The sequence below is a fragment of the Clytia hemisphaerica genome, unplaced genomic scaffold (genome assembly GCF_902728285.1).
Source record: "Clytia hemisphaerica strain Z4C2 unplaced genomic scaffold, Clytia hemisphaerica genome assembly, whole genome shotgun sequence".
In the NCBI taxonomy this organism is placed as follows: domain Eukaryota; kingdom Metazoa; phylum Cnidaria; class Hydrozoa; order Leptothecata; family Clytiidae; genus Clytia; species Clytia hemisphaerica.
Window position 1 is genome coordinate 497,700 of NW_027103537.1, and position 27,849 is coordinate 525,548.

Below are 27,849 nucleotides of genomic sequence, written 5' to 3' on the forward strand. Positions count from 1 at the left end.
ATTTGAAAGTTGCTGATTTTTTTGTACACCTTCACCTGGCATCTCTTGAATTTGGAATAGGTGCGCACCTTTGTGAAAAGGAAAAATTCACGCGTTCACGCAAAAAACAGGGCAGATTCACGCATTCACGCAATAGAAATATGGATTTTCACGTTCACGCAAGTTTTTTCAATTCACGCATTCACGCAATTTTTTTTCGATTTTCACGCATTCACGCAACCAAAACAGCCCATTCACGCATTCACGCAAACCGCTGGGGGGCCCCTATTATGAGAATATGATTTAAAATACTATGTCAATTCCTTTTAGTATAATAAATACAGAAACAATGCGAAGTATACAGAACGCAATTCTCATCGGCGTCTTATCGCTTTTCTTATACGTTTATTGGTAAGCTACGTAATACACCTTTTTTTATAAGAACATCCAAAATTTTTGAAGCCTTTAGATGTTCTTTACTTTTTGAGTTTCAAGCCTAAAAATATTCTTATTTTCCCCATTTTTTATGTATTTTTGTCCATTTTTCTATGAAATTGGCTGTTTTAGAGTCCCCGAAGCCTTAAAATGTTCTTAACTTGTTCTTAACATTTTAGCCTTTGAAGCCTTATGTTCTTATATAGTTTGTTCTTATAAAAAAACCTGTATGTTACATTTACTTCTAACTGTTCTGGTGGGAGCATCGTCCAATGAAAAGCGAGTTTGTTTATGGAGAGTGTTCCGGTAACGACAAATAAACAAAAAAAGAACGGCGATAAGAACGACATCTTTATCCCCGACCATAGATCATAGCCCAAAGACCTTAAATTCACTTTTGTCCCTTAACACTAGCCGCCCAACAAGTCGAAGCTACTTTGGTACCTACCCAGTGTGCTGTTTTTTTTTGCTGTAAAGTGGTAATCGGAGAAAGTTTAGCGGTATGAAGTTGAACTTTATATCTCCCATTACTAGTATGTACCCAGTCTGTTCTTCTAAAGAATCCTGCATTGCAACACGCATGCGTAATTTGTTGTTCTTCTAAACCACATGCAGTTAATTCCCGTGATGAACAAAGAGACTTTCAGTCGGCCGGCGAAATATGTCGTTCTTTTTGTCTATCTTAAGTAATTCAGGATTCTTTAGAACATTTAGATAAACCATCTCACTTGACACTTAGAAAATAACACTGTTTTTCTTCCATTTCTTTTTATTTTTAGCAAAGTGAATACAGAGCCTAAAGTTGCAAAAGCAGGTAAGAAAAGTGGAACATTTATCGTCACAAACAAATAGGGTATACCAGTTATCTTCGGGTCGCTTTTTAAGATTATTATGAAATCGCCTTAGAGGAAGGTAAATTTGAAAAGTGAGATAATGCCCCAGTGCTTTTTTTGTGTAAAATATCGACTCTGTTTATTCAACATAATGATACCCCTGTCTCACAGCCCCAATGGTGGGACTTTTTTCCATACGGGGATAAGAATTTTGATCAAATTCAAATGGAGATATAAATTCTATTATTCCGAGCGAAGAATCCAGTGGGAATGGTATCGGAGTACAATTTATGTACATTGAATTTCAAATGAGCAGAAATTAGAGGGTATATTTCCAACCGAGGGCAAAACTTTACAGACTTTAGCCAACTTTTCCAGTGGGGCGTGGTCCAACCGGTTCTGTGATACTGTACAGGGGTGTATAATATAAAACGATGGTCGATTGAGAGACACTGTGCGCTTTCGACCTGTAAAATCTTATTCGAACTTCTATTCGAATCTCTCTTGACTCGAACTTCCCGTCAATGTGAAACACTCTTAAAATACTTACTGCAATTCTAATTTCTCTGTAATTCGAACAAATTAGATTCTCTCATTCGAATTCGAATTAGCGCAGAGTAAACTGTAATTTTTTCCCCATATTATTCTTTTACAAAACTCTTCAATGATTGCCATTCCATTATTAGAACTTATTGGACGGTGAAAAAGAATGCGGCTATTATATTTTGATTTTTCCCAATATTAAAACTTGAATATTGGATTTACGCGGTTTCTTGCCTGTGACCCATCCAAATATTCAAGTTGTAAAAATTGTAATATATTTTAGGATATTCGAACGCCAAACGTGACGATAAAGAAGACCCAGAAATAAACAAAGATTATTATAAAGCACGTGAATTCAACAAATACGCGGTTGCCGCAGACAATGTTATCTGTTCACGAATGGGGAAAGATATCTTGAGACAAGGTGGCAACGCAGCCGACGCGATCGTCACGACCCATTGTTGCACGGAAATCATAAATAGTCATTCCACTGGATTGGGTGGTGGTGGCTTTTTATTGTATTACGATAAAGATACAAGTAAGTCTCGCAGCTGGCACAAAACGTTGTTTCAAGGTTTACCTAACGTTCACAACGTCCATATTACTTTAAATGAACGTTGAAACAACATTGTTTGTCAACTGGGTGGTTTGGATTAGCCTGTCTGATCGCTGGTCTTGTCCACGTTTTAGAAATAATCTCTAAAGTAAAGCTTGACTAAAGTCCCGAGAAATATATTTACAGCGAAAATGTTAAAATCATCGAGCTAGGTATAAGCCCAAGGCTAAAGGCAGATCTTAAACGATTTCTAGCACAAGAAAAAGCCTTAAAATATTACTTCTCATTTTGTTTTAATCCAGTGCTTTCATTATTTTTGCGTTTTAATGTGTTTCAAATTGTAGCGGTAAACGTTACTTTCAATCCAGTGTTTGTATAATGAAAACTATGCGGATCGTGCAACTTATGTTGAAAATAATTGGCTTTAAATCATACACAGGAGTCCTACCATAATATAAGAAAGCCGCGGCCTATGGTCCTACATACATCTCTTTAGCCTCCGGTTATACCTCATTAGTTACAATATGGCGTAAATCACGATAATTGTTCATAAAGTTTACATAAAACTTGTTTCATTTTCTTACCATTAAATTTACTGTACAACTTATCTCACTTTTTCATGAATCTGATTGCGCTCACGAAAGGTTGTATCACGTATATCAGTAAAATCAAAAGTGATGCGATTGGCTCCTGGGTACAAGATTGTCAGTGGCTCTTATTTTCACCAGTATGTATTCTATTTCTTCTTTATTTTTCAGACAAAGCAACATCATACAATTTCAGAGAAGTTTTACCGGAAAAATATGTTGAAGGCATAAGTAAGTACCAGCCAAAAACATTACAGAAACGTCTACACTTTTTTTTTACAGAAAAACCAAAATTTTTGAAGCCTTCGGATATTTCTACCTTTTTGAGTTAAAAATGTTTAAAAATGTTTCTATAATGTTCTTATTTCACCATTTTGTGGGTTTTATTGTGTATTTTCCTAAGATATTTGGTGTTTTAGAGTCTACAAAACTTTAAGATATCCTCAACTCGATATTTTGGTCATTGATGTACCAACTTCCGAGATGCCTGACAAATAATGCAGGATAATAATAAAAATCTCTACCTCCACCCATTGCTGGGTATGGTTCAACATTAGGCCTACGTTTTGAAGGTTTTCTATTTTTGAAACAAAGCACTTACAATCTAGTCAATTTGGAATATTTATTACATTCTTTTTATGTAGACAAAACAGCTGGCGAGACAGTCTTGGTTCCCGGTGTTTTACGTGGTTTGGAAGCGGTACACCAAGATTACGGAAAACTGGAATGGAAAGAATTATGGAAACCATGCATCAATTTAGCTGAGAAAGGATTCCGTATCCATCATGCTTTGGAAATGGCTATCGCACACAAAGCTATGTTCATACATCGGAATCTAGGTTTAAAGTAAGAATCTATACTAGAAAGTTAAAGTCTGTTCCAAAAAATAGAATTTAATAGTCCACCCTATACAAATATTCGGGACAAGCTGGAGTTTTTACAAGCTCTTGTGTGATTTGGTTGGTCGGTCTTTTTCTAAAGAACGCGTCATCTCTATTACTTCAAATGACCAATTAGTGAAGTATCTAATAAAAACTCCAGCTCATCCCAAATATTCTGCTCGAGGGGGATATATCTTTAAAGTAATGCATCGTTGGAAAGATCATTTTGAGTGGACTGATGTAAGCTTTCTAAATTTTCTTAAAATTTGAAAATAGAAAGTTTTTCTACTGGACTAAAAAAAAGAGATATGAGTATGATTTACGTGTAGTTACAAGTTTAACGGTACTAGCCCTTTTTTGTTAGTGTTTCGGTGTTCAAAGAGAAAATTTACAGCATTGGGCGTCCGTATCTCAGTGTTCGCGACCCGGAGGAGTGTACTTAGGCAGATGGATGGTGCGAGTATGTGCCACCCTTAAGGGTACCTTTTTTGGATCCACTAATGGTCGGAAAAATCTGAAAATGTTTTCTTTTTTTACTCCTTTTAAGTCCGGCTAATCGTCCGTGGGTCGAAATTCGGGTGGCACATACCCGTCCGCTCACAACCCTCTAGTACCCCCGGCGGAGTTTGCAACCCCCGTGCACCCTAGAAACACAAAGGAGTCCTCGATCCTGAAATCAAGGGTTTTGTCAATCAATCAATGTTTGTTTCATATTTCAGAGAACTTTACGCACCAGACGGTTTCAAGCTGAAGAAAGGCGATTTATTGAAAAGAACGAAACTGGCAAAAACCTATCGTCTCATTGCTGATAAAGGAGCTAAAGAATTTTACGAGTAAGAAGTTTTCATCTCGTTTCAACCTAGCAGCTCAATAAAATACCAAATCCAATTTTTACAATCGGAGGGTTCCCCCAACTGGTCTGTTAAATGAGAGTGTATTTAGCATTTCACAAACTGCCCAAAAAATTGCAAAAAGTCTCCTTTTTAATTAAACGTTTTTGCGAGGCTAACTCGAAATCCCTTATAAAAAAAACTAATCTGAAATGCATGTATATACACACTTTTTATAAGAGCATTCAAAACTTTTGAAGCTTTTGGATGTTCTTAACTTTTTTGAGTTTTAAGCCAAAAAATCTGTCCATTCTCGTAAGAAATCGGGGGTTTTAGAGTCTCAAAGTCTTCAAAGCCTTAAAATGTTCTCAACTTGTTCTTAACATTGTTGCCATCGAATCCTTTATATAGTTTGTTCTTATTAAAAAAATACGTGTATATCCGTCTATCAGATTCATACCTTACCTTTACCTATGTCTTTTCTAGAGGTGAGATGGCTAAACAAATCGTGGCTGATCTTAAACAACATGGCGGCAAAATGTCTTTAGAAGATTTGAAGAAATACCAAGTGATTAAAGAAGAAACTCCAATTCATATCAAACTAAAAGGAATGGACATGTACTCCACTTCTGCTCCCAGTTCTGGTGCTTGGCTTGCATTGTGTTTGAAGGTTAGTGTGTTACTCGTGTGTTTTCCCAGCTGGCACACAGCGTTGTTTATAACGTTATATGGACGCTGTGAACCGCGTTATTAGACTAGAGTCTATTTCTGGCTGAACTTTGCTTTTTGATAATTTTTGATGACGCTGAGTCCAGTGAAGTAGACTAGGAGCGTTTGGCGAGGTCACCATTTTGAAAAATAATGTTTAAAATCCGAATAACATAAAAAACTACTTGGAGTTGAAAGATGTAATCAAAAATGAGAAACAAACATTAATAACAGATTTGCAATCCCTTATTCTCAAATAAAAACATTACTTCGTACTGTTTTTACCTTCCAAAAACAACTAAAATCTAAACAAAAGCATATTACCATATACTACCGGGCCACTTAATCGCGCCATCCAGTCTATCAAAAAGCTTTAAGTGGACCCCGGGCTAGTGTTTTATAAGAATGTCAAAATTTTTATTTGAGTTCTAAGCCTGAATATTCTTAACTTGTTCTTAATATTTTGGTCATCGAAGCCCTATGTTCTTAAAAAAACACGTGCTTGCGCGTTTAAGGTAATACAGTGGAGTCTCTTTAGCTCGAAACTCTTAACTCAAATGTCTTCTTAACTCGAAAAAATTCTCAGGTCCCTTCAGTTGACAATCCGTTATAACTTGTACTCCATAACTGGAAATTTCCATAACTCGAACAAATTTGTGTTCCCCGGGAGTGTTCAAGTTATGTAGACTCCGTTGTGGTATCACCAACCCGCAGGGGGAATCACCTCATTCTACATTCATAAACTTGAACTCACGGATCTTTCACAAAATAGGTTTACCTAATTTTACTTGAAAATCCTTTTTTCCAAAAGGTCCTGATATTTTGACTAAATATTTTGACTAAATATTGGTTAGGCTAGGTTAGGTTTTTTTCCACAGTGATGATAAAAATTTATATTTAAATCCCAATAGGGATAGAGATTGTATTCTTCCAAGGTTAAAAAACTCAGTTGTGATGTTTTGCAATGCAATTTTTTAAACATTAAAAATCTAGGGTATTTTCCGAATCGATGACGAAATTTGGACGGGTCTTTGACCAGTAGTGTAGTGGCAGGGGAATGAAGGGCGCCGAAAGACAAGGGGGGAGAGGACGCTGTTGATTACTTATTTCAGCGCTCCTTTGTTTTTTTAAACCTTATAATTAGCAGTTTTCAGCCAAAATTAGAAAAAATACCGCAACATTTTCGTCCTCGCTTCGCTCGCGTAAGTTCGCCGAAATTTTGATCCACTCACTACGCTACTGTCTGTGACACAGGGATGCTTTTGAGTTTCATGTAACACGGAAGGTGATCAAATAGATTCACTGCTCTTTGCCTTTAGGTTCCTGGTTTAGCTTCCTAGATTAGATTAGTTTAGGTTAGGTTTTTAAGTTCCGTTTAGGGAGCAGGAAGGGTGACCATTAGATTTACTTCAATGTCCTAATGATCAACAAAACTTCCCAGAAGTACAAGTCCACCAGTAAGGAGTCCTTCAAGGTTAACTTTGAAATCTCAATTTTTGGTAGGGAACCTTAGTTGAACACGATACATTTTCTACCCATAGGTGATCGAGAATCTGGACATGACAGCCAAGAAGTATAAGAAGAATCCAACTCGTATTTATCATCAATTCGTTGAAGCTTTCAAATATTCGTATGCTGCTGCTTCGTATCTCTCAGACACCAAATTCAATAAAAATGCGAACAAGGTTAGCCGGTAGATTTTGAACTCGTAATATCGGGTTTACTTGTCTTTGGAAAATTGTCTCTCCAGTTTACTTCCATTTTGGCCAAAAAAGGAAATAGAAATCAAACGGGCTCAAGAAGAGCCTTCGACTTCGCACCTGGATCCAGCGATAAAATAATTGACAGTTCATCTTGCTAATTGCACTTGTAAAGCACCCTAAACATTGAACAAAATCAGAGATTTCCATTTTGGAAAGTTTATCTTCTAACATCTCTCAACAATTTTCTAAAGAATATGCTCCAGATGCTCCGCAATATTTGGTAGTAAGAGATGTAGTGTTTTCAAAGAATTTCGGGCTGCACTTTTCACTTATTTCGTCGCCCAGTGAAAAAATTGAAAACAAATTCTTTAATTCACTAATGTTTCAAACCATTATAACTTCAATTTTAAGATCGAGCAATGGATGTTGAAACCCGAGACCGCCAAAGAAATCGCGCAACGTATAGACGACCATTCATACCAAGTTGAACACTACCAACCTTATAGTAAAGCCTTCTTAGAAGACAAGAAAGGAACAACACATATGGGAGCTCTTGACGCACATGGCAGTGCTGTCTCATTGACATCATCAATCAACGCTTAGTAAGTGGAGCCATATAGCCACCCCCTTCTAAAAGACCCGATGGCGGGATTTTTTGAAACAGCTGGGGTAAAAATAACGGACCAAAACTCGATGGGGATTGATATTGATGTTTTTCATGGCTGGGGATTTGAATTTCATTGTTTTCGAGCTAGAAAATCTAGTGAGGATGGAAAAAAAGCACAATATTTTGAAATCTTTGATCGGAATCTTGCTTAAAAGTGATACCCAAGTGGTAGTGCTGCCCAATATCGGAGAAAATATTTTAGGTTATCCATTACTTCAGGGAATATAAAAGGTCAGTGTAGGCAACCCTAAATTTCATCGTAATCCTTATAAAGAACCTTAGTCTGGAAGCTTTTTGTGTTTTGTTGGTTTTTCCTTTGTTAATATCAGACGATGAAAATCGTTTTGCTCAGTTTTTGATCTCGTTACCAAGTACTCCTCTAGGGATTGGTTTAAGATTCAATCACATGATAAAAAAGTGAGCAAAACAAACTCGTAATTTCTCAACGCAAAACAAGTAAGAAACAATGGAAAGAAAGAAAAGGCTTCCAGACCGGGGTTTTTTATACGAACTATGATTACATTAAAGGTTATGAATACCGTGAAAAGCACAGCTCAAAATCATATATTTACGTAGCCTGGATATCCAGGCTGTAAACTATTTCACAGTCTAGTTTTATATATTTTATGTTCTGGTTTACAGCCTGGTCTCCCTAGAGCGATTTGCATTCTCTTTATTAGAATGCAGTCCGCTTGCTTGCGCTCACTTTGCTAAAACCGTAAGGGCCAATCTACACGGCGTTGAGCAATTCTAAAGCAAAAATAGGATAGTCCTCCAGTTGCTAGTTAAGATAGGGCTTTCTGTTACATGAAAACATGAAAAAGAAGAAAACAGAGGCAAGCTCATTTTCCAAGAAAACATGGTTGGTCATGATAATGCATGCAAACTTTTTTATGGACTTTGGTGTAATGTTTGGATGTTTTAAATAGTTTTAGATCTTGTAAGACTGCTTTTTATTAATTTCTGTTTTGCTGCCCTGGGTTGGCTAGGAAACATGGGTTTTCACTTTCATTCTCTAGGGAGACCAAGCTCTATAATTTCAGAACTTTGTATGTTGAGGTAAATTTTGTTTTTTCTAAAATTTTGAGCTTGGATATCCAGGCTAATATTTACGCTGTGCCGACGAATCGAGATTCTATTCATCGCGCAATCAGCAAAGACAAAAGTAACCATGACGACCATCCAAGATCTTGGATGAGCGTCATAGTCGATATTTTTATTCCCGTCGTTGAAAACACAACTTACAAAAAGTCATCAATGCTTTGTAAAAAGAGTCAGTGATAGAGAATCATAACATAAAGTCTGTCTATTATTTCGATTCAATTAAAGTGACATTTCCATAATTAAAAGTTTAGTAATTACTGTTATACATTTGGGGATCATGTAAAAGATTTCTTTCGAAATAAACTCATTTCAACTACACTTGGAGGTTTCTGGGGAATTCGTAAATAGTAAACTGCATACTGATACAGTCTGCTAGACATTAATATGGTAATATTTGCTCTTCATCTTTGATTTTTTCTACAGTGATTAGATTGACACATGCTTGATAAAATTTCTATTATTTGTCTTCAGAGGTTACTATTTTCTTTGAAAACTTAACCTCTGATACTCAGGGTAGGTTATGAACGTTATGAAATAGGCGTCAATAAAATGATTCTATTTTTTAGTTTCGGTTCAAAGATCAGATCACGCGTCCTGGGATTCATGTACAACAACGAGCTAGCTGATTTCTCAGAATTCTGGCCACAATTGTACAATTTAACAAGAGATGAAAAAATCCCTGGTAAAAGACCTATCTCTCGATCTATGCCAACTATTTTCGTCAAGAACAAGGAGGTGCAAGGAGTCTTTGGTGCAGCTGGAGGAGCCTTTATCCCAACCGCTATGTCGACTGTAAGTCTCCGTTTCTGCAAGGGTGTCGGGAAAAAATATAAATATCAAAACGAAAGATATAAATAGTGAGTTTTGTGTCTATCGCTAATTTTCATTACGCAACGCGAGGAAGCTGTGAGTCTCCGTAATTGAGTTTAAATCCTCGAAGGGGCTAGAATCGAAACTCTTGAATGGGAAATGAAGCGGATTTCCCGATATCTAGGCTCTGTGAACCACGTGGTTTCACACAAACACCAGACTGGAAAATTCATCAAAAGATTTCGAAATATATATGTGAAGAAATAAGAATTTCTGTCCAACTATATTCACTCAGGAGATTTGGGTGGCAGAGCAGCATATGCATTTCGTCCTTATTAGGACTCGTCAGCACTGCATACTGCCTATATAAAAAATATATATTGCGTGGGTACAAAGAAAGTTCTAGATTTAATCCGTCATTCTAATAGCGGCGGAAATCTTAACGTTTCACCCTTTCTACGAGAGTCTTTAATTATACCAGGTTATTGGTGGCTTTCATGCTACGGTGCATTATAGCAGAAAAAATAAATAGAATAGATATTGGTCACGTATGAAAAGGTACTGGACTGTTCCTAATTGTTAAGTATTCACTATACTCTTATATTTTCCAGGTTTTATCCAACTGGCTTTTCTTCAACGACAATTTAAAAGTTGCCATCACCCGCCCTCGCATCCACTCACAACTTTTCCCGCCAACTGTTTTGTATGAGAAAACATTACCCCCTGAAATTGTGACCAGCTTGACGAAGAATTTCGGACACGTGTCAATTACGAATGATACTTATGATGTCTCAGGTGAGCGATTCTTTTTATTGCAGTTGACGCTCTCTAATCCAATCGTCTACTAACCGATACGCTCTATTATTCGATAATATTGAATAGCAGGGTCAGCAAGGAATTTTCTTAAGCGACACTACCTGAGGGACAGTAATGTATGTGGAGTAATTTGTTATTTAATAACCCGTCGCGTTCTCCTAAATAACTATTCCATAGACCGTTGCTTTCTCCTAAAACAAACATCCTCCTGTTCATCGTTCAACAAAATATTAGCTCAAGTATTACTCTCAAAGGACTATACTATACTATTCGATACTCGCCCTTATTTGATGAAAATCCGATCAAATTAGGGGCGTATACTGTATGTAACGATGTAACGATTTTTTGTATCTACACTTTTGAAGACGGCAGATTGACTGAAGCGATTTGAAAAAGTCTACACTTTTGAAAAAACCGTTTACCCCTGTTGAGGGTTTCCATTTCCGTTCCAAGGGGGTAAGGTTTGATATGTGGCGAAGTTTCATAGGAAGATACTAAAATCTGTCAAAAATAACTGGAATTCCATGGTTGTAGCTTTTTAAATCCTGCTAAAATTCAGAATTCCAGAGGGTTTTAAACCTGGAATTGCTTGGAATTCTAGGGGGCTACAACATTTCCAGCCACAGAGGGATGGACCTCCACAACAGGGGGTATACGGGTATTTTTTTCTGGAAAAGACCAATTGATGGCTGTAAAAATGTAGATTTTCCGCCGTCTCCAGTCAGTCAGGATCTAGAGGAACAGAACGAACCACCTCCGTCGCAGAAACAGCGCCATATATAAACTGGCTACTTTCGCTATCGTCAGAAGAAAACGAGACCCCCTTTTAGGAGGATTAATGCTTGGATAAGACGAAAATGACATTTTATACTACTCTTCCACTCTCTTTCAGGTCAACCAGATGCAATCCTCGGTGTTGTACAAGCTATCGTTCGAACACCAGCCGGAAAACTAGCTGCTGAATGCGATTACAGAAAGGGTGGAGCACCCGATGGCGCTTAAGATGAAATCATTCATTCTTTATAGGAATCTCAATAAACAGTAGAGTCTCTTTAACTCGATTAACATAGCTCGAATATCTCCTTAACTAGAACAAGTTTTCTTCTTCCTTCTGTTAAAAATCCCTTATTAACCTTACTCTATGACTCGAAGTTTCCTTAACTCGGATAAATTTATGTTTCCTATGCGTATTCGAGTTATGGAGACTCAACTGTATTAATACCCAGCTGGCACACAACGTTGTTTCGACGTTCATGTAACGTTATATGGACGTTGTGAACATTAGATGGACGTTGAAACAACGTTGTGTGCCAGCTGGGTAACAAAGATTGAAACTATCAAAAAATGTAGCACTCCCTTCTCGGCTACCCTTTGAAAGACTTTCAGCCACGTTGAGTGAATGATATAAAGGCGTTTCATCGGGGCTGTGGTACAGGGGTGTAATAAGCCTCACGGCAATGCGGTATAATAGCTCACTTTTGTGATAGAAGCTTCTACAATTATGGTCGAAATATATTGATATTGTAGTGTATTTTAACGTTTTTCAGAATTTAAAGTTCGGACGAGAATTATTATTTTAGCACTTCCACTTTCATTCATTGAATATTTCGAATTTAGAGAGGTTCGGTGGCTTCTAGGCTATATTCCATGCTTTATTCGAGCAAATTTGAGATTTAAATCCTGAGATCCTAAGGTCTCATGTTAAAACTCAGAGTTAAAACTCTACTCTCCAACATCATTTGTGGTGTTTAAAATTTCGCAGGGAAATCCCCTTTGTCTCAAATGTTTTGTCCATGATTGTAGATACAATCTCTAAACAAAAGGTATTGTAATCTTCTAAGGTCCATCCCTAACAAAGAAAAGTTGTTTTGAAATCGTAAATGATAATTAATCCTATCAATTTCTTTAGAAAAATTCTTAATCTTTATACCCTATTTTACAGTCCAAAATAATACGCGATATTTAAGCTAGGAATTTTTATCTATTATTACAAATTTTATTGTATAGAATTTTTAAAATATATTTAAATAAATTTATCAAAAAGATAATCTTAATTGATAATATTCAAAATTTCTCGATTGCTTCTCAATTAGACAAGAGTCTTACTTCTGGCTGAACTTGATAATTTTTGATGACGCTGAGTTCAGTGAAATAGACTTGGAAAGCTAGGCGAAGTTACTATCTTAAAAGATAATCACAAAATTAAACTACTTTGAGTTGAAAAATATAATCAAGAAAGGGACAAAATCTCGGAAGGGGGTTCTACCCTTGCCGACCGACAGGGGTGTGCCACTGAGGTTCGAAAAATTGTTCCACTTTTTTTCCAAGTTTTCCAAAAAACTACCTTGCAAGGGGCTGATCTTTTTAATTTGGGGTTTTTGCGACCCTACTTAGGACTCATGACATGACTCATGAAAAAGGTACTCTAACCAGCAGCACATCCCCTACCCCTTTTTGCCCAAGTACCCACTGCCCCTCCCGGCGACAAAATTAATGACAGATTTGCGATCTCTCATTTTCAAATAAAAATATTGCTTCATCCTATTTTTTCCTTCCGAAAACAATTAGAATCTCTTGTAAAGCTCAAAATTGAAAGTTACCATATTACTATAGGGTCATTTATTCCAGCTTTTAAAAAAAGCTTTAAGTGGACCTCGGGCTATAAGAAAAAAATTTATTGTATACATCGCGCTGAATCTAAAAATAGATCTTATTTTTGATATCATCATTGCTCTTGATGTGTTTGTACGAGTTCCTATCCCATCAACCTTTGGGTGCTTTTTCACTACGCTAGATAGATAAGTAGTTCTCATGAACGGTCCTTTTCATAAATTTCTAAGGGCTGTAAAAAATATACAATGAAGATTCGTGCTTAACATCAGATTTTGATCGCTTCGTATCAGCATTCCAGATTTAACGTCGAAAATTGGTCATTAAACCTTTTGTTCTCCAAGAGAGGGGTAGACCTCTCTTGGCTTAAAGACCAATTAAGCGAAAAAGGCAGCATAAATAAATTGGTTGCCATAAAAGTAGCAGAATGTGCAGTGGGATTCTTTTGTAAAAAAATAGTCATATGGGAAAAGTGTTTTCTTTCCCGATAGAGTTGAAGAGCAAACTTTCATCTGTATAGCGCACCGCGCTGAATCTAAAAATAGATTTTATTTTTGACATAATCATTACTCTCGATGTGTTTGTACGAGTTCCAATCCCATCAACCTTTGCGCTAATCTCTTTGGCACGTTGATTGCATCATTTGACAAAAGATATATAACAGCTTGCACGTATCTTTAATTGAGCCGCGTTGAATTGTGGGATTGCAACTCGTACAAATGTCAAAAAAAGTGAAAAGTAATAATTATGACGTATGCATTGCGGAGCGCTATTGATTTGATACAAAAGACGAGGAATCTTGTCACAGAAAATGTTCATTAGAAGGCTGTAATTCTAAATCCCTTGATATGCGAGTTGATAATTTTTAATAAAATTTTCTGCAAATTCAAAGGGTTGTAAACGCTTTGAAAACTGTTTTGGGAGTCAGTAATGCTTTCCTATCAATTTTCTTTGTTTCAGCTAATCGATTTTCGCCAGAGTGTCTCAGTGAAAAACCACCCTTTGCGTTAATCTCTTTTGCACGTTAATTGCATCATTTGAGAAAAGATATATAACAACTTGCACGTATCTTTAATTGAGCCGCATTGAATTGTGGGATTGCAACTCGTACAAATGTCAAAAAAGTGAAAAGTAATAATTATGACGTATGCGTTGCAGAGCGCTATAATTACCATCCAACATATTTAGAAAAACTTTTCTGGTTTTTATCTTTGGACGTCAGTGTTTCATAGTTTTCTTGTTGGAATCTATTTTCCTCTAACGTCGCATATTTGCTGTTCTCTAAAGCAGCATAAGCCTCCTGTGGAGTGGTTCCTGCCAACAGACTATAGTCATTTCTAGTCTCCTCCCTGACCGTTTCTTCATAAATGTTCTCCGACATCTTATTCAAAACTGCATAGCCTGGTACAAGTCCTTCAGTATTTTTGTAGTCTACTGGCTCATGAGCTATATTCTGTCCTACAGTAGGCTGAGTAGTATCTGCATAAATGTTTTCTGGAACATTTGTCAGTGTAGCATAGCCTACAGTACTAGAATCATCGACCTTTTTGAGACTATTTTTAGGGGCTATTGAATCATCCACATAATCGTATCCTACTTGAGTAACTGGTCTCACATTTCGGCCTGTAGACCCTGATTTTTCATTATCATAAACTGTAGTCTCAAAAGTTTCATACATCTCAGGATTGTCATAATCTTCATAAAGATTGGTTTCCACTTTCGGTTGATTGTTTACACCTACTTTCCGACTTTTATATAGAGGGTTCCTCAAGTCTTGACTTTCAGCGTAGAAACCAGGGTTCTCTTCGCATTTGTTTTCAGTAGGCGAAACGTATACTGCTTGGTCGCCTTTATAATTGATACTTCCTTCAGGACCTGAAATCGAATACACGTTTGTTTATAAAGGAACAAACTATATAAGAACATAAGGCTTCGATGCCCATAATATTAAGAACATGTTAAGAACATTTTGAGGTTTATAATCCAAAAAGTTAAAAACATCCGAAGGTTTCAAAAATTTTGGATGTTCTTATAAAAAGAATGTATAAGTAAAAGTTGGATTTCATATCTTTGATATCCTATATTTGTAGTTTTCCTTGCGATTTTCATGTCGGAAACATGCTCTATAGTAAGTACACAACGCAAAGCTTTAAAAAAAGGTTCACGTTTTGATGGCCTTGGTAAGAAAATCTCGAATGCCTGGGTCTGGGGCCACTTAAAACAAATTTCATCAAAATGAAACATAAACGAGCTGTAGTTCAATTTCTAAACTTTATTTCAAGTGGCCTCGCCTTAAAGAAATCTTAACAAAACAATGTTTGTCACCGTCATGTCAAAAGTTTTTTGTAACTGCTCTGAAACACTTTTGTTTCAGAAACCAATTTTTATATGTTTTCTCCTCCGTCATTTGAGGCGGGCCACTTGCAACTTTTTCATCAAAGTGAAACTTTATGCGTGTTTCAGTTTTCAAATGTTTCTAATATTTCTACACAGCACTTATAGATTCAATAAATCTAATTCTCAATTTATGCTGAGGAATCCGTTAATGGATGCCAGCAGCCTAAAAAATATCAAAATTGAAAATAAATGACAGCTCACCTTTATCGTTGTGAAATCTATAAAAAATAGAGAAAAATATTATTTTAATTTATGTTCTGGTAATTTATAGAATTCATTAATGTTATGATGTTATGAACCTCCCATCGAGAATGAGCTCGACTCTCGGAATTTAGAATTCCTACCTTAATGTGGTACTAAATAAGTATGACAGTTACTATTATCTCCCGAATAGACGACCCCCCCCCCCCACTAATTAAATTAGAACAATTCAATATACTCAAAAAATAGCGAAAATAAGAACATGTTAAGAACAATTTTAGGCTTAAAACTTAAAAAGCTAAGAACATCTCAAGGCTTCAAAAATTTTGGATCTTCTTATAAAAAATGTGTAAATGATGTATCATTTTTTGTAAAATTTATTTCCTAACCTTTTGCGACAAACGATGATGAGAAGAGCTGTAAGCATCAGGATAATGATGGTGGTGACAATAAGAGCGATGACCAAAGGTTTGTTGTCTGAAAGTGGTGTTGTTGTATCTGATTCTGATTGACCTGCGCTGGGTGGGGATGAAGTCTAGAAGAGATATAAACTCTGGTTTAAACACATCCCTGTCTCACATCCCCAGTAAAAGTTTTACAATAGTGGGGATAGAAGATCTAGAGAAATTCAGTGAAAGTGGTTTTCAGGTGCAAAAAAGTTGGTGTCTTTTGTTTTGAAGAAAATTTTGTGTGTCAGGATCCAATTGTAGACTTCAATGCAATCTCCACGTAAGTTTTTAAAACTACGACTTACCCTTGATCCCTGAAATCAACTTACTTGAAAAAGGTCTGTGCCCTCCTAGCCCGGTGGCCTGTTATAGCTTTTTGATAAACTGGATGGTGCTGATAAGAGGCCCGTTTTTGTGTTTTTCTTTCAAAATGGTGATCTCACCAAGGGCTCCTAGTCTACTTCACTGAACTCAGCGAAAAACAAGATTCAGCTAGAAGTAGACTTTAATACCCAGCCGAATTACCCTGCTCCAACTTTTCATCCTTGAAATCAACTTACTTTGTCTGAGGATGTTGTCACAGGTAAACTTGAAGACTTTAGAGGACTTTTGGTTGTTACTGACGTTTTCGGTATTGTTGTAAAGATTGTTTTAGCGTCGGTTGTTGGTGATGGTTTCATTGTTGTGGTGGTGGGTGTGGTGGTTGTGATTACTGTTGTTGACGTTCTTTTTGTTGTGATAATTTTTAATGTGGTTTTTGTCGGAGATTGTGTCGTAGGTTGAGTTGGAAAAAGTTTTGAAAAGTCGTATGGATCTGAAACGACAAAAGAAAGTTATAATGGAAATAGATTGAAGAATATTAGAAATTAGAGACAAAGAAGAAGAGAGAGCAAGCGGCTAAAGTATGAAAATTCTGGCTAAAAATTGGGGAAGAAAATTCAGTCTCCACAGTGTCGATTTTCGAGCTTTTGTTTGAGTATACTCGTCACCTCGAAAACAGTAGTACCCCATTCCAAGAAATTCCAAGTTCATTTCTTGAACGTATTGAGTGTTTGAAAATTCCTGCTCAAGTTATTAAACCCAGAACAGTGAGAAGTACTCTTTGAAAGAGGTAATTATAAAAACAACTCTATTAGGTCAAAAATGATTGTACTCGAAAAAAGCGGAACCCTTCCGGGGATCCATTAAATTCCCATACAGGGGGAGGAGGTGAACAATCCCAGCTAGCACACAACGTTGTTTCAACGTTCATCTAACGTTATATGGACGTTGTTAAAGTTAAATAAACGTCGAAAAAACGTTGTGTGCCAGCTGGGAACATTTTTAACGTAAAAAGAAAGTTTATTAGAAATGTGTGAATACCCCTGGAAAATGGCGAAAAAGAATCCTTAAAATTACTTACATACCTTAAAAGTGAGGGTGGGTTAACTAAAATCAGTCTTTTACCCGCTGGAGATTTTAGAAAAAAATACACCTTTAAACCCCTGGAAGGCCGAGGAAATTCTTCTCCGATTACCCCCGGAAAGGTTCACCCCCTCTCAGGATATGTAATGGGATTGCCCATTTTTAACCAGTTTTTTTTACGTATGACTTTTTACGCAACGCTATTGATTCATTTTGCATGAAACTTCATTGTCGTGTCAATTTTTCAAAGAAAATTCTACACTGTATTTTTGCGATAAAGCGCAAAGTAATAACGAGAAACAAAAAAAAAGGTTCACAAGTACAATAATTAACTGATTTGCCTGAGGTTTTACTAAAAATATTACCCTTGGTCATCTGACCTATAAACCCGGAACAAAACTATATCCACCATCTTTGATCAGACACAGAAACACTTTTTTTGATCACTATGACCTGGGCCGATAATAAGTCTACAAGTCTGCATTTTATTATTTTTGTTTTACTGCAGTTAACACTCCCTAATTCAAACCTTTTTTATACTTCTCTACCTCTGTAATTCGAACTAAACCATTGACCCCATTAGGTAGAAAGTTAGTATAAGCTGCTCTCTATAATTCGAATCTTTCTTTAATTGGAAGGAAAGTCTTGATCCCTTAAGGATCGAATTAGTGATAGAGTCGACTGTACTTACACTGTATGCTTCCAGCGATTTTGATGAAATAACACGACCCATCTGTGTATACAATTTGGATAACTTGACCTCCCCATGTTGTTGGAATCCCACTGATTGACTGAAAAACAAATATGATATTGTATAGTTTTGATCCCGGGGGGGGGGCAGTCGGATTTTGGACTGAGGGTATGTGCGGGCTAAAAATTGGCGTTCAAAATCGCACCCTTATAGTGCAGTGGTTTTTCCTGAAAAATACACCCTTACAGTGCATTTTTCGCCAAGTTGAATACCCTTACAGTACAGTCTAGCTTTTTTTCCCTGAAGTGATTGAAATGGATCAAACAAAGATTTCGTTTGAAAAAAGAAGAAGAAGAATTAGGTAAAGGGGATTGAATCCCTTAAAAAAACTTTGACTGGATAATTTCATGTTTGTTAGAATTTAGAAATTCGTACCCTTACAGTGCAGGCAGCAAAAACCCACCCTTAATGCCCGCACATACCCGTCAGTCAATTTGCTTGGCTCCCCCCCCCAGGGTTTTGATATTATGAATTAATAACACCCCAGTGTCGATGACCTGTCTATTAAGAGCTTTTATCTAAGCGGGGATTAAATAGGGGAGTGGGTTTGACGGTGTGGCGGTATTTTCCCTTTTCTTCTGTCGGTGTTTCGCTGTTTTGGTGTTTGAAGAAACTTTCGGTATTTCGATGTCTAAAAGGTTGATGACTCCTCTCTAGCACCTTCAGGGCTTTGAAACCAATGATCGGGATGGCTATAATCTTACAACAGATTACCCATTATGCGTTCTAAAGGATATGGCGAGTGTAATGATCTGGCCTGGTTGTTCAGCCAAAACAATCAAAACCGCGTTGCTTTTTGCTTTAAAACGAAAGCGAAAGCAACTGGATTCTAATGTCTATATGTTTATTATTGGCTTTTGATTTTGGTGCGACTGTTTTGGTTTAGCCAATCAGCATGCTCAAAGGCTCATTTAATGTTTATCCCGAATCTGGACGGGAAATATCAAACAGAGCGCCTACCTGGAAAGAGACTCTTACGGAGCCATTGCCTGTAGAGTGAATACATGCCAGGGTGGAGTTATCGGAATCTGTAGGAATGATGGTTAGGCTTCTGGTAATTTTACACTTAACACCGATGAGAGCCTAGTCTAGGTTAACTGCAGAAAATACACTAATTTATGATATTCATGACGTAATGTTTTATGAGGACTGGGTGTTTTCCACTAGCTTTTAAACTAGTGGCAAACATCCGACTTATCTTGGGTACTTTTGTATAAACATTACGTCAAAAATATCCTGAATTCAAATTATATACCAGTTTCCCATCTGTTTTGATTTTGAAATATTGCAATGCCTGTGAAGTGTAATCAATAAAAGTGCCTGCTTCTCGACCGTTGATCAATGTCCAGAAAAGAATCTTCTGAATGCCAGATTGCTGCTGGTTTGTGAGGGTAGTAGTGATTGTTTGACCCATACGGTATGTACTGATGGTGCTACGATGTTTGTTTGGACACGCACCGTCTAAAAGATAAGTACAGACTTATTTATTATAATCCAGTTTATAAAAACATTTAGGCTGAAAATTTTGGCGAAACGTAAGTACATCTTTGGAAGAACATGGTCAGCTTATGAATTGAAAAGGTTCCTGGAATTTGTTAAAATCTACCTGAATTCGTAAGAAAACTTCGTAATTGAACAATAACCTCGTTACCCACTTCATGAGCGCTTTCAGAATCATAAAAAAGCGAACTATTGGGTTAGAGTCATTGAGTTTAAAGCCCGAAGGGCCAGAGTAGAATCTCTAACCTTTACCAGGCAAGAAAAATTGAAGCCACTTATTTCCTATCCAGAACGCGCCTGAGACGCGCCGCAATTCTATCTAGTGGTTTATTCCTTTTTGAGGACTGCATTTTTTGAAATCTAGCGTTTGTGTAAAAACCATGCGCGGACGTTCTGGATGGGAAATAAGTGGCTTCATTTCCCATCCAGGAGTATGGATGTCAATGGTTAGAGTATCATAAAAACATTCTTACCTCTTTGACACATGGCCTGTTCGCCTTCAGGACTGAAATATGTGCCACGATAATAACATTCGCATTTGTGTCCTCCCTTCGAATTGCATTTGTATTGGTACTCCTTCAGTGAACCCAGGGTAAAGCGATCATTGTAGTCATGGAAATCTCGATCCACATCAATAATGGCGGTAAAAGCAACGTGAAAGAAAAAAAGAACCAAAACGGTTGTTTTGTCCGTTGCTGTCATTTTTTGCTTGTTGTCAATCTTCTTTATGCATGCTTATAAATGATTTTGATCTATTTTAGCTGAATTCTCTGGACACACAAATGATGTGCTAGAAATATGGAAAATGTGTTATAATATAATGTCAGATGTCAAAAACATCCCTGTGCCACATACCTCCGATTGGGACCACAGCATCGCTAGAAAATTTGGCAAAACTTTCGTGCCCTGTGGGAAAATACCCTGGAATTTTAGTCCTGGGAAATTGGCTTTGATCGCAGTTTTGATTTCATCCACATTCGAAATTCAATCTTTAAAAATTGTGCTCCAAAACCATCCACACAATTAGTCTCCGTCTCGGAAGAAGACTGGGGCCGAATTTGCGGACGATTTCACAGTTTCACTTTCGTTTTCGGCTATACGGCAGCGTTTTCAGGCAGAAAGCAGAGGAAATCTGTGAAATTATGGCAGGAAATGCTATCTTATTTTTCCAGTGTTTCTCAAGATTGGAGCAAGATTATGTTCTAGAAAGTTCATAAAGGCCTAATAGTTCCAGATTAGTATGATTTCATCAGAAAAAAACATTTATACCAAAGCTCCTTATTGATATGTGAAGGCTACCAAAAATGGCAATGTCCTCCATCAGAACAACTTTAACATGAGAGACAAGGACAGTCAAGAAGTCTACTTTGTTGAATATTTGCACAAAATACTTAGAGAAAATGGTACTATGGAAGCCCATTCTATACTCCTAAATGATAGTTGAAAGATCAGCAGTTGAGAGGGTTGATTAAAATAGAAATCAAAGCACACAATAAAGTATACATATATATTTGTCCAGAAAGAACTGACATGTTGTCTGCTTTGATTTGGTGTTTAAAAATATGTACTTATTAGTCCTAAAAAAATACAAAATTGAATATAATGAGGGCAATGAGTCTGGTTAAATGTTACTAAATTTACAAGAAAAGATTACTGAAAAAATACTACCGTAGATGAACTAAACTCAAAAACTAAAACTGATTGACCACGTTTCGAGACGGAGGATAATGGGTGTTAACCTTAAAACAATAGAATTTCTATCCCATTGGGAATTCAATAGTAATTTTTATCCCCACTGAGTAAAAAAGTTCAACCGGGCTGTGAGACTAGGGTGTCAAATTTAAAGTAACAATTCAATGGAGTCCACCATCGATTGCCTTTCCGTAGTTCATTCCAGATATTCACGACCTTATTTTTTGAAGCAACTGAAGAATGAAATGTTTGCAAATTGTTTTGAATTTAAACAATGGGCTGTTCCAAAAAATTTCCATACAGAGGGGTGGACGAACCTTTTCAAGTCTAAACGAATTTCTTTAAAATGTGTTTATATCCCCTGGAAAATGACAAAATTTGTAAAAAAGATCCTGGAAAAAATTATTTTTATGTCTTAAAGTGATGATGGACGAACTTCTTTAGACCTCCTGGAAATTCTTCCCGGATTCCCCCCTGGAAAATTTCGTCCACCCCCTGTATGGTTATAAAATGGAATGACCCAATAAAACATTCAAACAACATAACACACGTCCGGATTACCCCCTGAAAATTTCGTCCACCCATGGTTATAAAATGGAACGACCCAATAAAACATTCAAACAACATAACACACGTCATATACCATAAGTTCCAAGCCCTGTGAAATCTTCGGAGATGGCAAGCCCATCTTCTATTAGGGAGGTTAAGTATCAAAGATAAATCAACGCGACGAACGGACGGGTTTTGACCCGCAACCTGAGTAAACATGTGGACCTGCATTTTCTAGAATCCAGGCTAAAACAGCTCAAGAACGAAAAATCGTGAAAATCTTCGTTGTTGAACAAAGAAGATATAACATCTACTTTGCTACCCTTACCATCTTGCAGAGAAAAGGTCCGTTCGTCGCGTAGATTTATCTTTGATACTTAACATCCCTATTAAGTCTATGTATACATTTTGAAGCTAAAAAATTACATCAAAGTACTATCTCTAACACGAAAATGACAAAAATTACAAAAAAACGTCAAACAATCATAAAAGCAATACATTAGAGTCACGCCAGCACAAAGATGCCTACAGAATAAAGTCATTTATATAAAAATGATGCTCAGATCTGTTTATCTTCGTATAGGATATGTTTTTGTGTATTCACAGCTCAAATTCAAAACTCACAAGACTGAACATGCTTTTCTAAACAAATTCATTTGGTTAAAACTCAAACTGTAAAAGAGCGATATTCTCTTGAAATTCTCAAATTACACGTACCATTTGCTGACGTCAGCAAATAAACAAACCAGAGATTTGGAAAAAGAGGATAAGAAATGCGCTATTCATCTATTTGAAGCTAGGCTGTAGAATCTTTTGTTTCTATTGAAATGTCTGCGGCCGATCGATTGTTTTCGTTCTGAACCAATCAGAGCGCTTGATTCGTTATGCGCACAAGACTAGAAGTACAAACAAAAAATGGCAGCCGTGATTGATATCGAAAGTGATTTTTTTTTTCTTTCTAAAATCGAGAATTTTGTTATTTTTTATAAGCACTTTTTTACTTTGGATAAGACTTTGGGTTGCGAGCCTTAAATAGTTTCTCAGCTTTATTTGTAAAAAATATTTTCCTTGCTGGATAATTTAGATATCAAAATAATTGAAATGTGTTGCGTTAGAATACAAACGAAGCTGGTAAAACTAGTTTATCATTATTCTTGGGCTAAAGTTTCTAAGAAACAATACCATAAAGGCCTCTTCAGTAGGGATAGCGAGGTTGAAAATAAAACCTTGGAGGACAAAAAAACAACAACAAAATGTCAAAGAAAGAAAAGGAAAAAAGAAACGATGGCCATTCATGATATCAATGCCAGGAGGTCATAAATACCATGAAGGCTTTCTTGTAAGAACTTTATGAGTTCTAGACAACAAAACATAAAATAATCTTACAATACCATTGAAAAAATACAAAAATTATACCGAAGACATCACCAGGGGATTTCCCCAGATATGTTAGAGAAAATATTATATATACAAAAACATCGTAAAAATGAGGTTAAAAAAACTATGCATTTCCATCCAACCCAACAAATAATAGTGTATAAAAATTAAATATTCTTCCACAGTGTATATTATGTATATTTGAATTACAGATTGTCATTGTTAGTTTGTATTTTTTCAGTGCATAATATGACTTCGCTATTTCTCTGAATATAAATCTTCTTTGCAACTACTGCAAAAGATTAAGAACAAAAAGACTTTTCAGTGTAATTTAACTTCATTTATAGGCCTTTAAAACACCTCAAATCAATGTGTATTGCAGAGCATAAAGAAAAATAGATCACCATTGACTTTACTTGAAGTAAAAAGTTGGATATACAATAAAAACGACCAAAGCCTTTCCAACTATGTTCTTGAGTAGTACATACATTTCATACAGATTTTAAGACTTCAAAGCTGATTAAAAATTGGATTATTGCTCCATGAACACTAAATGCAAAAGGTGTTATGACTCAATGCTAAAAAAATTTAAATCTAAATTTGAAAAATATAGTTTAAAAAAATAACATCAGACTGAAAATATGAATATAAATTTAAATTATAGAAGCATTTCTGGCTCTTCCTGGTTTGTTTACATTTGGTAATTTTGGCCTACATGTTCCCTGATTTGATGACTTGTTTTGACCTGCTTCCCAAATTAAGGGATAGCTTAAGGGCAAAAGCCCCCAAATCAAAATATAGACAAATAAAGTAGACTTATCATCGCAGCACGTATCCATTTCATCTATACCATGCAATATGTATTTATGCCTCAAAATTCAGTTTCCAAGGACAACCTGGATAAAAAACAAACATCGAAATAAAGATTCCAAAAAGAAGTTGCATCAAAATCCACTTCGCCAGAGAACATTTACATAATAATGTGTATATTGAAATTCCCAATTTTTCATTGAACATTCTAATAATAAATATATCGACATCCATTTTTCAAAGGGCATACAGGTCCAACCGCTCAAATCCACTTTTTCCATAAATATAACATCAAACACCATAGAATTATTATTCCATCCTGCTTCTGTTGAGTCAAATAGATATAATACACGTAAAGTTTTCATACATCAGTTCCCACTCATCTTTTAGCAGTCCTTTCCTGCTGGCACTGCAGAACAGACGTGACAGTCAACATGCAAAAATGTCTGAATCTTGAGTCAATCGTCGTTGCATCGGCAACCTGTACTTGGATGGCCAATACTTCTATGGGACGGTGTTGTTAACAGTATTTCACAAAGAATATGATAACTAGCCTGAAAATATATAAAATGTAAATCTGTATATGAAATCACCCTAATCCGTTTAAATACAAAATGCAAATTCCACGGATTAAACAATATTTTGAATGTAAAAGTACCAAAGCCTTGCACCTTCTAAATCATAATCCACTGAATGGTCAAAATCATGGCCCTTCAGGTAGTCACAATTCATAAATATCACGTCATGTCAAAGTTATTTTTTTGAAATGTTTTTGTTGTTGAAACCTTGAAATTTCCAACCCAAAAATCAATGGTTTCCCTAGATAAAGCTAAAAGTACCAAAGAGGAAATCAAGTATACTTACTGAATCTCAATTCCATTACCATGGGGCAAGTTTTGCTTAAAATTACATTTTTTTATCTAAAAGTTGAAGAAAAACAACAAAATTATCAATTGATTTTGCCCATCTTAAATCAAAATGCCAAGACGTTTTAGAGAGTGCCGGGGTAAACTAATACTTACATGATCACTATCAACCTTCCTACTACCCATAAAAATTATGTCTGTAACACAAAAAATTCATTCAGAGCAATACAAGCCAGAAAGAAATTGGTCCCAATTTTTCAAAATTTCAAGCATGCCTCATGTCCGCCATCTTTACTCCCAGAATATGGAATGATTTTCCTCGATTTTCTCAGGGGAAACCCCCAAAAGATCAAAGATTCACTCCCCAGTCTCTTTTTCCACAAAGAACTCACTGGAAAGCTTTATTCAAGGACTTTTTTCTTGAACATTGGTTAACCTGTACGTAACGCCATTTTGTTTCGGCCTTCCTTCTTGCTCAACTATTCTACAGCCTTGCTTCTTCAAAGGGTGCCGAATTCAAAGGGAAAGAATAGGAAAACAGCGAGCGGCAGCGGCGTTTCTTATCCTCTTTTCCCAAATCTCTGAACAAACCACGTAGGTCAACTTAAGTGTAGGTGTATTTGGATGTTAGGCATACAAATCCCTTCCTCACAGACCCGGTATCATTTTTTCAGCCAGTGGGGGTAAAAATAACAGACCAAAACTTTTTTTTGACTGGGGATTTTTGAACTCCATTGTTTTTAAGCCCAAAAAGTTCAGTAGGGATGGAAGAAATAGCAGTATTTTGCAGTGACAATTTAACTATCTGATTATTTGGGTCTGTGAGAGAAGGGGGTGTGCATCGAGTCATGACAGCACTGTGATTTATATATGGCAGCTGGCAAAAAACGTTGTTTTAACGTTCAAATAACGTTGTTTGGACGTTATGGATGTCACATAGACGTTGTTTTGACGTTTTGTCCCGTCTGGGATGCCTAAAGGAAGCAAGAAAATTGATTCTTATGGGAGCATTTTGAGATGTTTGAGAAATTCATTTCTGGTACAGTGATTTGAAAATAAAAAATTTTCAAAATTTAAAACTTGATTTTTCTTGAGCTACTTGAAGACTTCACTGATTTGTAAATAATTATTTTTCCAAAATCCAAAACCTGATTTTTCTTGAGCTACTTCAAGACTGCACTTAATTGGAACGAAAAAAAAATGAAATCCAAATTTTGAGATTTTTGAGAAATCCATTTCACGTACAGTGATTTGAAAATAAAAATTTTTCAAAATCCAAAACAGATTTTTCTTTAGCTACTTAAAGACTGAACTGATTTGAAAATACATTTTTTTTTCAAAATCCAAAACTTGATTTTTCTTGAGCTACTTCAAGACTGCACTTAATTAGACGAAAAAAAATGAAGTTCACATTTTGACATTTCACGTACACTGATTTGAAAATAATTTTTTTTTCAAAATCCAAAACCTGATTTTTCTTGAGCTACTTCAAGACTGCACTTAATTGAAACGAAAAAAAAAATGAAATCCAAATTTTGACATTTTTGAGAAATCCATTTCACGTACGGTGATTTGAAAATAAATTTTTTTCAAAATCCAAAACCTGATTTTTCTTGAGCTACTTCAAGACTGCACTTAATTGGAACGAAAAAAAAAATGAAATCCAAATTTTGACATTTTTGAGAAATCCATTTCACGTACGGTGATTTGAAAATAAATTTTTTTCAAAATCTAAAACCTGATTTTTCTTGAGCTACAATTAAGGTCATAATATATTGAGAATTTTGGTTATTTTAACGTTTTTCAAGATTTAAAGTTCTGGCGAGAAAGTCAATTTTTGGCTATCTTTTTAATTTAATCGAATATTTCAATTTGGGAGGGGTTGGCAGACTTCCAGACTATATTCTAAGTCTTATTGGACTATTTTTGAACTTTTGGATCCTCAGATCCTAAGGTCCTAAGTCTTAAGTCTCATGTTAAAACTCAGAGTTAAAACTCTACCCTTCCAACCTACTTAAGAGCACTTACAAATCGATTGTGGTTCAAAAACTTCCCGGTGGATTTACCTTTTTTCTCAAATATTATGACCTTGATTGTATTTCAAGACTGCACTTAATTGGAACGAAAATAAAAATGAAATCCAAATTTTGACATTTTTGAGAAATCCATTTCACGTACTGTGATTGGAAAATAAATTTTTTTCAAAATCCAAAACTTGATTTTTATTTAGCTACTTCAAGACTGCACTTAATTGGAACGAAAATAAAAATGAAATCCAAATTTTGAGATTTTTGAGAAATCCATTTCACGTACGGTGATTTGAAAATAATTTTTTTCAAAATCCAAAACCTGATTTTTCTTGAGCTACTTCAAGACTGCACTTAATTGGAACGAAAAAAAAAATGAAATCCAAATTTTGACATTTTTGAGAAATCCATTTCACGTACTGTGATTGGAAAATAAATTTTTTTCAAAATCCAAAACTTGATTTTTATTTAGCTACTTCAAGACTGCACTTAATTGGAACGAAAATAAAAATGAAATCCAAATTTTGAGATTTTTGAGAAATCCATTTCACGTACGGATTTGAAAATACTTTTTTTTTCAAAATCCAAAACTTGATTTTTCTTGAGCTACTTCAAGACTGCACTTAATTGGAACGAAAATAAAAATGAAATCCAAATTTTGAGATTTTTGAGAAATCCATTTCACGTACGGATTTGAAAATACATTTTTTTTTCAAAATCCAAAACTTGATTTTTCTTGAGCTACTTCAAGACTGCACTTAATT

General features: G+C 35.9%; 2 protein-coding genes and 1 long non-coding RNA gene across 3 annotated transcripts; 1 reads left to right on the forward strand and 2 right to left on the reverse strand.

Moving 5' to 3' along the window:
* The first annotated feature begins 303 nt into the window (after positions 1 to 303).
* Positions 304 to 12,142, forward strand: LOC136799995 (glutathione hydrolase 1 proenzyme-like). Its single transcript, XM_067056619.1, has 12 exons — positions 304 to 390; positions 1,194 to 1,228; positions 2,074 to 2,328; positions 3,105 to 3,164; positions 3,578 to 3,779; positions 4,534 to 4,647; positions 5,131 to 5,314; positions 6,894 to 7,037; positions 7,467 to 7,657; positions 9,393 to 9,618; positions 10,248 to 10,431; positions 11,345 to 12,142. Exons 1-12 carry the CDS (start codon positions 329 to 331, stop codon positions 11,452 to 11,454), a joined length of 1,767 nt encoding a protein of 588 aa, XP_066912720.1. The 5' UTR covers positions 304 to 328; the 3' UTR covers positions 11,455 to 12,142.
* Positions 12,143 to 13,851: 1,709 nt separating this feature from the next.
* On the reverse strand, positions 13,852 to 20,550 carry LOC136799996 (uncharacterized). The gene is made up of 7 exons (XM_067056620.1): positions 20,238 to 20,550; positions 19,520 to 19,725; positions 18,205 to 18,304; positions 16,670 to 16,923; positions 16,050 to 16,195; positions 15,661 to 15,677; positions 13,852 to 14,937 (listed from the first exon to the last, which is right to left on the reverse strand). The coding sequence occupies exons 1-7, from the start codon at positions 20,464 to 20,466 to the stop codon at positions 14,231 to 14,233; spliced, it is 1,659 nt and encodes a 552-aa protein (XP_066912721.1). The 5' UTR covers positions 20,467 to 20,550; the 3' UTR covers positions 13,852 to 14,230.
* A 3,397-nt stretch (positions 20,551 to 23,947) lies between these two features.
* LOC136799983 (uncharacterized) lies at positions 23,948 to 25,249 on the reverse strand. The gene is made up of 2 exons (XR_010845655.1): positions 25,057 to 25,249; positions 23,948 to 24,746 (listed from the first exon to the last, which is right to left on the reverse strand). It is a non-coding gene; the product is annotated as an uncharacterized lncRNA (long non-coding RNA).
* Between the last annotated feature and the right edge of the window lie 2,600 nt (positions 25,250 to 27,849).